Source organism: Astatotilapia calliptera, chromosome 7 (genome assembly GCF_964374335.1).
Source record: "Astatotilapia calliptera chromosome 7, fAstCal68.1, whole genome shotgun sequence".
NCBI lineage: Eukaryota > Metazoa > Chordata > Actinopteri > Cichliformes > Cichlidae > Astatotilapia > Astatotilapia calliptera.
The window spans coordinates 25,722,074-25,738,585 of NC_137428.1; the positions used below are offsets into that span (position 1 = coordinate 25,722,074).

General features: G+C 41.2%; 1 protein-coding gene across 2 annotated transcripts in view; it reads right to left on the reverse strand.

Moving 5' to 3' along the window:
• lrrc75bb (leucine rich repeat containing 75Bb) overlaps nucleotides 1–14,031 on the reverse strand; it is a 37,939-nt gene extending 23,908 nt beyond the window's left edge. Inside the window, exons 1-3 of one of the 2 annotated variants that reach the window (XM_026173922.2) lie at nucleotides 13,914–14,031; nucleotides 13,498–13,806; nucleotides 892–1,020 (exon numbers count right to left, since the gene is read on the reverse strand). In XM_026173922.2, the coding sequence (XP_026029707.1) occupies nucleotides 892–1,020; nucleotides 13,498–13,785 (417 nt within the window). In that variant the 5' untranslated portion in view covers nucleotides 13,786–13,806; nucleotides 13,914–14,031. Of the gene's footprint in view, nucleotides 1–891; nucleotides 1,021–13,497 lie in introns of both variants that reach the window. The other variant, XM_080304292.1, reaches the window with a different exon arrangement.
• Nucleotides 14,032–16,512: the final 2,481 nt, after the last annotated feature.

Here is a 16,512-nt window from a genome sequence, read left to right on the forward strand (position 1 = left end):
TCATCTGAACTCAGTAAGTAATAACTACACCACAAGGACGTTTTTTTCCCCCTGTGGCAGCCATTCTTTCATAACTGTATCCGTAATAGCTTCTGGGTTCATGTTTTACAGCCACTCTGAGTAGATTCTGTAATGTCTTCAGCCTCTTACCTTAGATTGAAATGTACTTTGAATTTCAACGTGTCTGATTTGTATGCTGTGCTGCAAGTAAACGAGCCGACTGCCAGTTTGGACAAAGAAAAAAAAAAGTGGCTTTGATTTTTGGGCAGAATTCAAATTTTGTGTTGGAAAATCTCTCTTTGCTCTTTCCTAGATTTCCCAGTTCCAAGAGGAAAGCATTACCTTCCCCAGTTTGATTTTTCTGGCTATTTATCAAAGCCCTCAAACTTCCCTCACTGTTAGTGCCAGGGTAATGAGCCCCCTAAAGCCAGGTAGCTAGAGGTTAAGAGCTCTGTTGACCTCTGGCTGCCTGGCACCTGACCGTGCTTTCCAGTATAACCCAACCAGAGCAGGTATTTTAATACACCTGGTGCATAGCTGCTTCCCACTTGCAACTGGGCTAACCGAGCGCAGAGTAACAATGAAGAGTCATACCCTGGTTCTGTTTGGCCCTGATATTCATCCCTAACCTCTCATGCTAATGAGTCAGCGCTTACAATATTTTCCATTCTTCCTGTCTTCTGCATTTGTGCCTGCACAAAGCAAACCGATGGTTCATTGTTATTGCAATAGCATGACAATGAATATGACACAAGCATCTAAGCGTGGCTAATGAAGGCGTGCGTGTAGCCTCTGTGTGAAATGTACTGCTTGTCCTTTTTACTGGTGTCAAGTCTGTAAACAAACAGCTGCTTTGAATGTTCACTATGAATAAAACTGTTTTATTCATACCCTTTTTGGACACTGCAGGTCCCGGGCAAGGCTGAGCAGCAACTCGTGGGAAATGGGGTCCACCAGGTTTAGAAACGCTGCATTTTTGTACAAAATGTCATTGAGTGACGTTCCCTGAAGTCCCAAATCCTAAAGGAGAGACAAGAAAAAGGATGTGAGTGATTCAATTTACTCTTTCTAACCCATGGATTAGAATTTCAAAAACAGAATTTGATTCAACTGAACCACACTTTAAATATTAAACTGAGATTTCATAGCTAGTTAACTGAAAATAGACTTTCAGTATTGTCAGCTATGTTCATTATTCCCTTTCATCACGGCTCCTTAACACAAGGTCAGCTGATGAGTGTTTCCCATCATAGCTGTGTTTCTCCACCCAACGTAGCTGATTAGGGTGTCCTGGGCAGTGTACAGAATATACAGTTGTAGTTAACATCCACTCATCATTGCCAAATGTCTTTGTAATTGTGAGCATTTAATGAGCTCTCTGAACTGTTCTTTTCCCACTGTAATATAATTATACAGCATACATCTTTGATTACTTTAAAAAACAAGAGAAAAAAAGAAGATAAAAAGATGAAAAACAAGACCTAATATTTTCAAGTTGGTGATCATGATCGACTGCAATTTGTAGTTTCTCTTTGCGTTCAAAAAGTTTGTTTGACATGATTCAATTGATTTATCAATACTGAGTGGGAATAGGAACAATTATAAAAGAGGAGTAAAACTGAGGCTTTCAAACGAAAGAACTATACCAGCTGTTGGAGGTTGGTAAAATTTGTGGACTAAACTATAATGAACAATTTTTCCTTTCAAATGGTCTGTATTTGGTTTTACTTACTTGGGAATCAAAACATTGCCAAACCTAAAGGACCTGTGGAAACCTAATTTTCTTCCAGTTTATTCCTCAATAAAAAGAAAAGACATTGACCTTGGCATGACGTACCACTTTCTCTGATAGGCCACATTAGTTTCATTAAAATGAATATCCTCCCTCATATTTTATAAACTTTGTAGATGCTTCCTCTGTAATTGCCCAGAAGAATATTCAGGATATACAAAAGGCCTTCTCTAAATGAATCTGTCATGGCAAAAAACCTAGACAGAGGCTTATACCTTTACAGTTACATACAGACATGGGTGGCCTTTCCATGCCTAAATTACTGTTCTACAACCAGACTTGCCATGCTCACATCTTTGGTCTTGGCTAATGCAAATCTTAAATTGGAATCATGTATTGCTTCTTGGAGTTCTCCACGCTTCCTATGGAGTCTGGTCACGTTATGTCAGTAATATAAGCCCAGTGGTAAAGCACCATCTTATTTTATATAACAGTATTAAAGACTGGCACTATATTACTAAATACCTTGGAAGGAATAATATGAAATCCTTGCTGTCCCTTATTGTCCAAAATGCTGACTTTCCTGCTGGCACTGGCTCATCTGCTTTCTCCTTATTGTGGGACGGGGAGATAATGTGTCCAAAGGAACAATTCTTTGGATATTTGAAAGTTAGGCACTTTTTATCTTCTAATCTCACCTCTACTTCTATTAACCTACCTACCTACAGGGTTCAGTTACCTACCTATAGCATCATAGAGCGGTTTGTCTTAGAGCCTTAATCTGGGAAGTCTTTTATTTCGCTATTCTACTCCCTTCTCTGTTCCTCTGATGAATATGAGCTGCCTAATATTGCTCATAAGTGGGAAAAGGATTCAGGCACAGAATATATAGAGGATGACTGGCAGGGAGCATTATAAAATCTGCCCTCATATGCAATAGACAGAGCGACTCAGTATAAGATTCTTCACAGATTCCATATCACCCCTGTTGTTTTGTACAAGATCAACTGCTCTCTCCCTTCTCTGTTCTCTTCTGATTGGGGAACATATTTTCATTGCTTCTGGGAGTAAATTAATTTCCAGCTTGTGGTCATTTATATCTACGGAACATAGTAGAATATTTAAAATGAAAATTTAAAATGATCCTGGTGTTTTCCTCTTAGGCCTATCCTTTAGAGAGTTGCATCTAGCAGTAGCTAGCAGTCATAGCTCAAGAATTGGGAGTTCGCTTTGTAATCGGAAGATTGCCGGTTTGAGCCCCGGCTTGGACAGTCTCAGTCGTTGTGTCCTTGGGCAAGACACTTCACCCGTTGCCTACTGGTGGTGGTCAGAGGGCCCGGTGGCGCCAGTGTCTGGCAGCCTCGCCTCTGTCAGTGCGCCCCAGGGTGGCTGTGGCTACAATGTAGCTTACCATCACCAGTGTGTGAATGGGTGGATGACTGGATGTGTAAAGGGCTTTGGGGTCCTTAGGGACTAGTAAAGCTCTATACAAATACAGGCCATTTACCATTTACACTACAGACTTCTGGAGAAGCTTCTTTTAATTGCCAAAAAGTGTATTTTACACAACTGGATCAAAGCTTCTTTGCCAAGTGTTACCATTTGGTACCAGGAAATCTAATACTCTCCACATGAAAGACTACAAAACAGAAATGACTCATTATTTTTTAGGGTCTGGTCACTCTTTCAAGACTTTCTACCTTCTGGCCTGAAAACCCCAAAAAGTCAAACACTTATCCAGTGTCACAAAATGTATTTCTGTCCACGGTTTCATTACTTCTTTGCCAACATCTTGTGTTAATGATGGAAGAATCTGACCACTCATGCTCCCTGAACCACTCTTGCACATTTTGAGCTCAGTGAATCTTGGACTATGACTCTGCCATCAGGGGAGAAAATATCACCTGATGGACAAACCTGGTCATTCAGTATGTTTAGGTAGTCAGCCAAACTCAGTTTTGGGCACATAATGTTGCTGAAGCTAAACCTTCAATCTAGACACTGGCAAGCAGATCGTTATTGGTTAGTGCCTCTGCTGATTGGGCTTTTTTCAATCCATCCTGCAGATGCTCATTTGGACTGAGCGCTAGACAGTTTGCAGGGTAGATCAGTGCCTCATTGTCATGTTGCTCAAGCTGTTCGTGAGCAGATTTTGTGGAGTGGTGCTACGGGTGGGGAGCACCATTGTCATATTATAGCAACACAGTGGTGGAGAAAATGAAACTTCTGTTGCCCTGTATCTGCTTTGCAAATGTTAAAAAAGCTTGATCTACAGAGACGTGCACACAAGCATAAAGCATCACAATCTTTTACTAATTGAAGTTGATCTACTCAGACATATTAAGAGATTACTGGCATTTTTATAGCATGAAAAGAATAGAAAAACATGTTCCTCTGGCCCATCCTCTTACAGTTTACAGTGATGGCAGATTTACATAAGGACACAACAAGAGATTATGGACCTTAAAAATTTGTTCAGCTTTGTAAACATACATATAACAATGTACAATTGTCCTCATTCAGGCTTTCAGTACAGCCCACCGGGATCCACAGTGCAACCTTTTTTTGTTTGCAGAGACAAACCTGTCAGACTGCTAACTTTAACTGTTTCTGCCTGCACAAGTACATGCGAGAGTCTTCACTCCCCCCAGGCATCTGAGAAATGAAGATCTAGTAGTAATGCCACCACATCCGACAACATTGTGCGTAATGTAGCAATTTCTGCCAGAGTTTCATGTGGGTTTTTAATCAAAACACGCACAGGTAAACTCCAGGGTTCAGTTAACATGTGAGAGGACTATAGCTATACTTGTGCAACCTGCAAGAACACAAGTTTATTTTGCCTGGTTCTCAGGCCAGGGTTATTTCATTAAACAAAGGTAAAGCTACAGACACCGAAAAAGAACTTTTGCAACATGGATAAAACTTGTAGCATGTTCAGTCACAACTAAGAGGATGGTTTTTGTTGCTGGTTTGAGATGTTTCCCTGAAACTGTAGGAAATGGTGTGAGGCTGTGAACTGCATCTCCTCTCAACTGTTTGATGCATCAGACGTCACATGTATAATAATCCCCCCCCCCCAAAAAAAAAAATGCTGTGAAGACAGCAGATCCTCTGTCACAGGTGCACCACTAAAGGGCTGAATGCAGGGATGCTAAAATGGGCAATCAGTGTGATATTTGGAGCTGGATACTTACATTAACCAGTTGAAATGGGAAAAAATGTAAGACCTCTAATCCATTTGAGGATAATGCTTTTTGATTCAATCTAACGTCGCTTTTTTTTTATCTTGATAGTTCATAACCAGAAGACTGTGTGATGTGCAGAAGATTTTAATAAAACCATAAAACAGGTCACATCCCCAGTGGGGTGGCTGATGATATTTTTTGACCGGGCTTTATTTTCGTTTGTGGCGACAATGTAAATAGAGTATATTGAAGTTTGAGTGTTTGAGATGTAATGTTTTCAGACGCGCTGAATAACCCCAGCAGCACGCAGTGTCAGCCACCTTTTCGATGAAGACGCCGACACGTAAACACACAACAAGCCATATTAAAAAAAGAAACAACAAACGGCGGAGAAGATATGAACGAAGCGGAGGAGACCAAATAATCCGAAGATTAAAGGCTGGCAGCAAAAGGAAAGGAAGTCAAAGGAAATCTGGTCTTTAAAGGCATAAAGCATCAACGTCTTTTCCTAGTTCAAGACAAATTAAAGAGTTTCCCTACTCAGATATATCAACAGACTACAGACCCTTTTTTTTAAATACGAAAAGAATATAAAATCGTGTTTCACTGGCCGATCTTCCTTTAACAGTTTACTGTGATGGCAGTTTTATGTAAGCATGCAACAAGAGGCCGTGGAGCTTAAAAATAAATACTGTCAGCTCTATATGAACTGAAAAGCTTTTCAAACTGCAGGCTGGAGGTTGAAACTGTGTAAGACATGCTCTATATGTGCTGACAGCCATAACACTGCGGGGCACAGTGGAGGCAAAGAGGAAAACTCCCATCAGCATTTTCTCCTCCTCCAGCTTTTGTGTTGATTTATTACAGCAGAGATCTGTGGGATTCCCTGACGCCGGGCTATCCTCCAGACCAGCTCTCCTTTCAATAAACCTCATTAATTGGAGACAGAAGGTGCCACATGCGTCTAAAAGTGGAGGCATAGAGGATTTTGGAGATTATGATCATGATGCGTGTTAACCATAGCGCAGCTGCGGCATCAGATATGATTTTTTTTTCTTTGTGGAGCATTCACAGCTAAATCGAAAGACATTTCAACTACGCAAAACAAGATCTGATCCCGTGGATTAATCCGACCGATTCCTAATTATAAAAGCATGAAATGTTTTGCTATTTCTCACTGAGACGATGCCTGTGCATACGCTTGTGTGCCTTCAGATCCCACGACAAATGTCCCCTGTGAAAGCTGCATATCTAATCTGGTGTGTGCTTTGTCACAAAAAAGTCTGAATCGAGCGATGAGCTCCAAACCGCAGAACATCATCCCACACATGCAGTTCATTAGAATCCAATTAAATATATTGCAGAGTGCAACAAATCCAGTCCCACCATTTTATGTAGGAAGAAACATGCCAGAGCTGTCAGGTGAAGGATGCTCCAACTCCAGTTATGCTAACCCTTTTTTTTTCTTCACTGACTGGACTAAATTCAAAATATCATGGCTGTAATATGAAAACGAAAGCTGTAAAGACTTAAACAACACTTTGGTAAGGGTAGGATGGAATCTGTATGTTTGGTCACAGGTGTCAGGACACAGTAAGATGACTATTTCTGTATTTTATGATATTTTGGTTGTTGCTTTTCGCTGTCACGTTGATACATGGGAACGCTAATATGAGTCACTACATATTGGTTTTGAAGTAGACACTTGCATCCAGTGCTGGCTTTACAAAAAGTCAAGTGTTTCTGAAACTAGCTTGTTCATTAGCCTGTGTATAGAAACCAAACTGTTTCTAGATACAAAGTGTGGCGGGGTGTAGTCTGCGGTGCTGCTGCAGGGGAGGCAGACGCACCTGCACGGCATCCGCAATCATGACTCGCCGGCTTAAAGTCTGTGCTCTCTGACTGTTGTTGCTGAAGAGCTGCAGCTGTTTTGTACATTTCAAAAGCCGTGAATAAAGATGCTGAAAAGTATGCAAACGTGGACGGGTCTTCTGTGGTTCTGTTACACAAACAAAAAACTTCTTGCGCCCTGTTAGTCACCTGAAACTTCAGGAAGTTCTAACTTATTTGTAACATTTATAACACATGCTAATTAGCAAGCAAGCTTTAAAGACACTTGCTGATATACTTTGTTTCTCTCAGACAGAGTTGAGCTAAGTCCTTCCCTCGGTGGCTGTATTATGAAGCAAATTCGACAAAGCCAGGCTTTTCCCTGCATTAGCTTGGTGCTGCATTTCTAGCATTATAGCTGCACATCCCTAACCCTAACCCATTTGGAAGAAACATTAACCTCCTAAGACCTGAACTCTTTCATGACATGCATTTTTAATTTCTCTTTGTTATTTGGGCTGATTGGGACCTGATGAATGGAAAAACAAAGAATTACCTTTTTTTTTTTTACCAGATTTTTTCTGAGAAAAATGAGATCCACATATGAGGACATTCATTTTAAATTATCAAGCCCTTGTAGAGCAAAAATTAAGTATGTTGGTCTAGACAACACAAAATGTGATGTTCACATATGTGGAAGCCAGGTACTAGTTGCCCTCCCCTGTACTAGGAGGTTAAATGTTATTCACTGTGCTCAGATCTATCATACCCCCACAGTCAAATAAACAAAATGTAGAGGGAGTTCAGCACCTAACCAAGTACAAGCCTGGAAATACCACGATGGCTGAGGGCAACGAGGCGCTTGCGGAGAAACTGAACCACGTCTTTGCACGCTTCACGGTGAAGGGACAACAGGCAGCCGCAGCTCAAACATCGGACAACAGCAGCAGCCCAAGCCTCATGGTGCAGGTATATGAGGTGAGGTGCACACTGAGGGCAGTGAACCCCAGGAAGGCCGCCGGTCCAGACAGGGTGAGTGGGAGTGTCCTAAAAGAATGTGCAGACCAGCTGGCTGGGGTCTTCACTTTGATCTTCAACACGTCACTGTCCCAGTCCTGCATCCTGCCATGCCTAAAGTCGGTCACAATTGTCCTACTGCCAAAGTGTACCAACATTAGCAGCCTCAACAACTACCGACCAGTTGCTCTAACACCTGTTATACTGAAGTTTTTCGAGAAACTGGTCCGATGCCACATCATGTCCTGCCTGCCACTCACACTCGACACGCTCCAGGTTGCATACAGAGCTAACAGATCAACTGAAGATGCCATTGTCCAAAATGCCATCTCTCACCTGGAACAACAGGGGTGTTATGCCAGGCTGCTGCTTTTAATACGAAACTCCTGGACGGACTAATAGTTAAACTGCTCGATATCAGATTTCCTTCTACCACCTGCTGCTGGATCAGAGAGTTCCTGTCAGACCGTGTACAGAGAGTTAGAGTGGGTCCCCTTCTTTCCTCAGCCCTCAGCCTTAACCCCGGCTCTCCACAAGTCTGTGTACTAAGTCCCCTACAGTGCACTCTGTACACACATGACTGTATCAGCACCCAGTCAACGCAGTTATTAAGTTCGCAGATGATACGATGGTGGAGCTCATCTCTGGGGGCGACGAGACAGCATACAGAGCTGAGGTTCAGAGGCTGTCGGATTGGTGTGTAGACAATAACTTGGACCTCAATATCACCAAGACAAAAGAACTGGTAGTCGACTTCAGAAGGAGGAAGTCCCTGCTGCAGCCCTTCAGCATCAACGGGAAGTGTGTAGAAAGGGTGTCCAGTTTCAGGTTAATGGGTATGCACATAGACACAGACATCCAATGGAGCTCAAACACTTCGACGGTTGTAAAGAAGGCCCAACAGCTTCTCCATTTTTGTGAGAATCCTCAGAAAAATGGACCTGAAGAGGGAGCTGCTGATCGTCTTCTACTGTTGCTCAAGTTAAAGTGTGCTGAGATACTGCATCTCTGTATAATTCTTCAGCACACAAAAAGGCACTTCAGAGGGTCATCAACATGGCCCAAAAAATCTTTGGACATCCTCTTCCCTCCCTGAAGGACCCGTACAGCACTCGCTGTCTCAAGAGGGCACGCAGCATCCTACGGGATTCACACACCCAGGACACCGGGTGTTTAAGCTGCTGCCGTCTGGCAGGAGATTTAGGTTGCTGAGGTCACAAACAAACACACTCAAGGACAGCTTTTACAACAGTTACAGTAACAGTTAGATATTAATCAGTGCTAACAGCTGACCTGAATGGCTACCTCCCTTGACTTTTTTGGTGTGCAATAAAAATAATGTACAATAAGCATTCACTTATTCTTTTATTTATTAAGTGCTGACGTGGCACCAATTTCGTTGTACTACTGTACTAGGTATGACTGTGTAATGACAATAAAGAGTTATCTATCTTATCTATCTAATTTGGCTGACTGAAAATGATTAGCAATAAATAGCCTACACATGTAAATAATTGATTTTCTAATCAGAGCTCTGTTAGCTGCTAACTCATCAGCGTTAGGACCAGTCACACTGTAAAATCCATTCAAAGCAGCCCCCCGACGTGATTCAGTGTGAAGCTTTTATTTAGACTATTAAAACATTACCTCGCATGTACATAAGCAAGAATGCTGCCATTAAGAGGGTTGCATCTTGGCTGCAATCCAGCTATACTGTTATTACCATATTAACAAACTTAAGGCAAGTTGATTTTCTTTTGTATTTTAATTCCAAGGAGCCAGGCTGTTGTAATTTTTAAGTGGTCTTGAGGAATAGTTTTCCAAGCTTTCTCAGGACATTTTAAACTTTAACAGTGGACACTGACTACGTTTTCACTCATTTTCAGTCCAGTCCTTTCACCTGACCAATTTCAGAGTTTTTTTTCCTTTTAAGCCACTGACCATCAACCTCTGACTTATTCAATCATTAAAAGGCTTTTAAGTCAACTGAATAACTGGTATTGTGTCTACGCATAACAGACAACTTAGCAAAGAGCCAAATTTTCTTACCAGCAGCAAAACACACGTCTCCACTTCTTTACTTGGATATCCAAAAATTGCCAAAGATAACACAGTTAGCAGGCATAAAATAGCTTTTTTAGACCAACAAGGTGATTCCCAAAGAGCCAAAAACTTGACGTAGCGTGTCTTAAAAAAGGAAACCGGACAAGTGGTGAACAAAAGAAGAAGTGGCAGGTCTAAAAAAGATCTGAAAGTCATCTAATTAAGAAATAGGAAAAATCCTGTAGAGATCAGACACAGGACCCGAGAGATGCATCTGACCCTTCAGCTGATCCATCTACTGCTCACTGAACCCGCATCAAAACGGTTTTAGTGGAAGGCTGGCTGTCAACAAGCCATTCTTAAAGAACGGGATGAAAATTACAAAAACTGGACTAAAAATTGGTGGCAAGATGTTTTATGAAACGATGAATCCAAATGTTAAATTTCTGGTTTAAATCATCGTCAGTTTACATTGAGGTACAACAGTGATGTGTCTACAGCCATCTGTGCAACACAGCGGAGGCTCTGTCATATTTTGGGGCTGGATTTCAACCAGTGGTGTCAGAGATCTTGTCAAAATTGATCAATTTTGAATGTAGAAAACTAGAGTCAGATTTTGACTCTTCATGCAATACGACTGGGAAAGCGTCCGGTGCATTTATCAGCAGTGATCTGAAGCACACTGCCAATGAAGAACAAACAGCAGAATGTTATCAGTCATAGATTGGCTTCCCCGAGTCTGATTATTACTGAAGCAGTGTGGGATCATCTTGACAGAGAGCGAAACAAAAGTCCGCCAACATCCAAATAAGAGCTTTGAATATCCTTCAAGAAGCCTGGAGAACTATTCCTGAAGACAACTTAAACAAATGACAAGAAAACTTGTCTAAGAGAGTTTAGGCTGTGTTGAAAAATTAAAGGTGGCCATACCAAATATCGATTTTCAAGCTTGTTAGAATTGTACAAATTATGTTTTTGCTTTATATGCCGCATTTCCATGTATTTTTTTATATCCATTTCTAGCCCACTGTTATTTAGGATGTTTTTCCAGTTAATAAAATGAGTGTGCTTCTGACAACTAATCTTAATCTTTAAAAAGGTCACATACAATAATGTGGAGCAGTTTAATTACTGTTTTCTCCATAGCTACATATTGGTAATTAATATCAGTATTTGCTGATTCTTTGTTTGCTAATAAATATCTAGAAGATCCCAAACTAATTAACTTAATGGCCCAGAAGGCAGATCTACCACAGAGATATCATGTGGGGGCCGATGTTATTCGTTCCTCTTTGAAACGACTTCCTCGATGTGAAAGACACTTGTTCCAGCATCCATCACTTCGAGGTGATTATCTCCAAAACCATCCGTCCCTGAGAGGAAAAGCTGCTTTACTGCTAGAGAACAACAACAGGAGATCAACTGGCAGTTTTTTTTTCCCTCCAGTCTTGAAGTATTATTAGTCAGACACTTGGCTTCAGCCCCAACAACGTAGCAGTGCTCTGGCTTCACCTCACTGAGTGATGGAGAGACTATTCGTGCTTCGTGAGCAGTTTAAATGCCGAGCTATGGAGAAAGCAGCCCCTGCACACGACCAACAAATCTACATGTTGATCTTTAAAATCCTTTAAAAAAATAAAAAGAAATGAGTGACTGTAGGTCTGCTTTAATAAACATAGACACTTTGAAGTCTTAAAGGAATATGTATGAGTCACTTCCCTCCTGCTTCATGCAAATAGTGTATGAAGCTTAACAATTCATCCTATTTTGTGCTCTGCTATTGGTTTTAGCAGAAGGATACCCATAAATCTGTCTTTAATTCAGACTTTTGAGAGCTTCCCATCGGCATTGTTTCCTGCTTTAATCTGCACACATCTGTATAATTTATTCTACAGCACCCTACAGATGGGCAGGGACTTTTCATGACAGGAGGCCCTCTTGATCAAAACTGCTTTTGTCTGAACTTCAGAACTGTTCCCTTTGATCACAGCTAACAGAAGGCAGCAGGAAGCTCAGGCTTCAAGCTTGAAAAATATTTATTTTTTCTTATTTCTCTAGTTTGTATAAATCTAGAGCAAGGATTAACCCAGAGATGGCAACACACAGCAATGTGTAACAGATGAGAGAAGAAAGGCTTCCCTTACCCTAGACCTGTATATTATTTCAGAGCTATGAAGCTGGGGAAAGAAAGGTGTTTCGATCGGGGACTGATTAGAGCTATTTTTAACAATGGTGTATTATAACCTCCAAGACTTTTGGATAAACTGCTTCTTAAGCCTTCTTAACAATGAAAACAGTGAACAGACATGCCATTCATTTACATTATATACAGGCTTTGTATACTCTATAAACTTGACTGGTAAACAGAGTCACCCCAGGTTCTTAAGTCTGCCTACTCACACTTTCAGTGTTAATATAAAAGGCTGATAAAAATATTGAGCCTGAGTTTATCATCTCTATCTTCATCATCTGAATCTTAATATTTCACCAGCATCTGAATTTTTAATCTCACATTTCTAAGCTCATTCAAACCTATTTCGTTCAACCAAAAAACAATGCATAAATCAAACACAGATCATTTAGACCCACCCATAATTTAGAGCTTTTAGTACGCACTTTAATTTTCTCTCATCTCTCACATTTTATGTGCGTCCCTCAGTCCCGCTTAGCCCATCATCAGCTCATCCAGAATTGCAGCTGCTCACAAAAAACATGGCCACCACCCTTCTTATCCTGGCTTCCCTTTCACTGACATCCAGTGAAATTTGTGAATTCATTTCAAAGTGTTACTAATTTCATATAAAGCCTTTATAGCCTTGTATGGCCAGGCTCCAGGCTCCGGTCATCTGAGCAGTCTTTATATACTGACCCAAGCTCTAATTTGAAATCTTTTTGACTTTATTGTAAACTCTTTTGAGGTTGTAGTACATCAGCCCCCTCAGTTTATCAGGTAAGCTGAATAAGTGGGTGTGTTTTAAATAACTACTGAGAACTAATTTCTGTGGTTTCATATGTTTCTCTAATCTTTCATCCAGTATTTTTGTGATATAACTCAAACCGAATGGATGCACAGAACTATGCCTTTATGAAAAAACACAATCAAAAGATTGTGTGTGCCTGTGTGTTTGCATGATGGATTGTGTATACTTATCTTTAATGTGTTTTTTTGTAATTGTGAAGAGCTCTGCAACAATGTGTTAAGAAATGCCGTACAACAACAACAAAATAAAATCATTATTCATAGTATAATAATGTTTGATTGGACCAGAATGTAACCAAAGAAACAGACTTTATGGAACTATTCAGCATGCCTTCATTTGAGGAGAAGTTGCACAGGATTTTAGAAATCAGAAACGCTGATGGCCAAAGGCTATTACTAGCTGGGGTGTGATCATTATGCTGAACTTCTGCTTTTAGTGAATGTTCTGTTAGACGTGACCAGGTTTTAGCAGACATGCAAAAACTGAACTACAGAATTTTACAAATGCACTTGTGGATGGTTCAAACATTAAGCACACAGTTTCACGCAAAACCAGCTTCCTAGCGATTTAAGAAGGCCAGTTGCTTAAAAACCACCTTCCATTCTTTAGTCACAAAGTTTCAGGTACACTAGGAATAAAGTAGTCCCCCCTCCCCCAAGCTTCCACAGTAAGCGCATGCATGATTAAAATAAGCTCGGTCTCTTGCCTTTCTCAGCACTTTCAGCACTTCGGCCGCTTGCTCCATCTTCTGCTCTCGGAGAAGCCTCTGGATTTCCCGGACCCAAGCCACCCGCCTGACATATGGGCTGTGGTTGGTTTTCCGCAGCATCCCTGGAAGCTTGTCGGACTTGAGCATCAGGGAGGTAAACAAGAAGTCTCCGCTCCTGCCGCCACTCCTCTCGCTCTCTCCAGGAATATCATTCCTCTGGCGTCTCCTTTTTGACAATTTGCTATCAAAATCGAGACTTCTCTGTCTGGTCAACTTAGAGCCCATCACTCCTGGGAGGATGTGTCACTGTTGGTGCGGAGAGCGAATTTTCAGCGTGCAGCCAAAACATCACACTTAACTTGAAATGTGAGGAGATGCATAAAATAGTGCCTCAAAGTTTGAAGGCTACTAACCAACCGCACAGCATCGCCACCGTAAATGTGCGGCTGGTTTCGCCGCCGTCTTCTCTCAGTCTGCATCTGTCCATGCACTGCCTAAGCACTCTGGCATCCCTCGCTTTACTCGGGGATGGTGTTTCTTCTCAGCCAATCAGATCGGTACTCGCTGCACAGCTTGAGAGTGCAGGAAAACACTCAGCTGAGTTTTCTTGCATAGCTATTAGAGTTGGCTAAAGCTGAACTACAATCTGAAACTGGGTGCGAATAAAGTGAATAAAAATAAAAGCATCCAGAAAATATGTTTAGTTTGAGTTTTTGTCAGTTTGGTGAAATTTGTTATCACAACATGATGCTTTGATGCGTCTGTTTATTGAGATTTGGGGCGTCTGTATGGGTCACCTGCCTTCAGTGGTATTTACACTCACTGGCCACTTTGTTAGGTACACATGTTCAACTTAAATATACAATCACGACCTGTTAATGTTCAAAGTGAGCATCAGAGTGGGCCAGAAATGTGACCTACGTGACTTGACTGAACGTGTCATGGCTGTTGGTGTCAGTCAGACTGTCATACTGGGATTTTCCCACTCAGTCATCAATAGGGTTTACAGAGTGTTAGGTATTTTAGTACCATGGGAGCATTTACTGGATATTGTTTTATAGTGACATTATACAGGAAAACTCTGTCATTCAATAAGGCCCCTTTGTTTTAGTTATTTTTCTCTTTGACCCAAGAATTGATGTGTGAGAATCACAGGCTGGTACAAGGTTGAAATACCACAGAGATCACTCCCTCAGCTACATTAGTTTCTTAATCTTTTAGACGCCTGTTGAAGGCCAAATGGTTTGTTTCAGATTTCACTAATGTAAGAACTCTTTGTTTTGTGCCTTGAAAATATGTCGCTGAGATAATCACAATTGTAGCTGAACTGATAAACTACACAAAGGATGCTTCTTCACCCATGGGCAGGAAGACGCTGCCTTATCTTGGTCTGTACTGGTTTAAACTGATAATCTGCTGTCTCATGAGTTTTACCCTCTATATAAACTGTTATACTTGTGAATAAAGTTGAGTCAATTTGGGAAGACAACCTGAAGCAGTCTCTGTTTTCTTGTTCTCCCAAGCTGCTCCCGAGCTCGTACTAACACGCTGAATGGCATGCTTGAATATTACTTGAGAATATATTTGACTGTGTTACAGACTAAGGGACATTCTCTGCTGATAGGTGAAGGTACATTCTCTGCTGATAGACGTCCACGCCTCGGAGGAAGCCGATCCACGGAGTAGGCCCTGGAAACCGTTTCCTTCACAGAGAATGGTCTGAAAAACAATATATCCAGTGATCAGCCGTTTTGTGGGTGAAAATGCCTTGCTGATGTCAGAGGTCAGAGGAAAATTGTCACACTGCTTTGAGCTGATAGGAAAGCAACAGTCGGTCAAATACATACTCATTATGACAAAGGTACGCAGAAGTGCATCTCTAAATGCACACTGGATCTTGTAGCAGATGAGCTAAAACAGCAGAAGACCACACTGATCAGCACTTCTATAAGCTAAAAACAGTAAAATAAATGTCATAATCTGCACAGGTTCACCAAAATTGGACAACAGGAGATTGGAAAAATGTTGCCTGGTCTGATGGGCATTGATTTCCACCGTGACATTACAATGGTAGGAATCAGACTTTGAAAAAAAAAAAGCATGGATCTATCTGGGCTAGTGCCAGCAGTTTAGGCTGCTGGTGGTGTAACAGTGTGAGGATATTTTCTTGGCATTTTTTTAGGTCCCTTAGAACCAACTGAGCATCGTTTAAATGCCACAGTCTGCCTGAGTATTGCTGCTGACCATGTCTCTTTATGACCACAGTGTACCCATCTTCTGATGGGTGCTTTCAGCGGGGTGATGCACCACATCACAAATCTTGGATTATCTGAGATTGGTTTCTCAAATGTCCTCTCAAATGTCCTCCACAGTCACACGATTTCAGTCCAATAGAGCACCTTTGGGATGTGTTGGAACAGGAGACTCACATCATGGACGTGGAGCTGATAAATCTGCAGCAACTGTGTAATGCTGTCATGTTAACAAGTTTAACAAGCCTTGTAAGCCAAAGATGCTTGCATTTTTTTCAGTCCTGTTATCAAAACTCAAAAAACATGTTTAAAGCATGGATGAATTCCACTGACTTTCCAAGAAAAGTCAAGAAAGTCAAATAACTGATATTTGTGACCAAAAATCCTTATGTACACACAGAAACTGTGTTTTTTAAAGATCCAAAGGTACATTTATCAGTTCAAGTTGACACAAACCTCAAGTTCATCGTATTTATTAAGCGACATAATTGCAGAAACAAAGCAAAGTAACAGGATTGAACATGTCCTGAGAATGTGTGCATGTCAGTGTGTGTGTGAGTGTGTGTGAAAACAAACTTATGTAACCTTTTCTAAGAGTCCCTCTCTAGTTTGGGCCTCTTTTTCAATTTCCATATAGCAGGCTGTGACTGGCTTCAGTGGTGGGATGACCCCAGTTTTGTTCATGCACCTCAACATGTGTATCTGTGATGACACCTGGTTGGAGGTCACCACTACTTTACCACACACCATTCGCCAACAA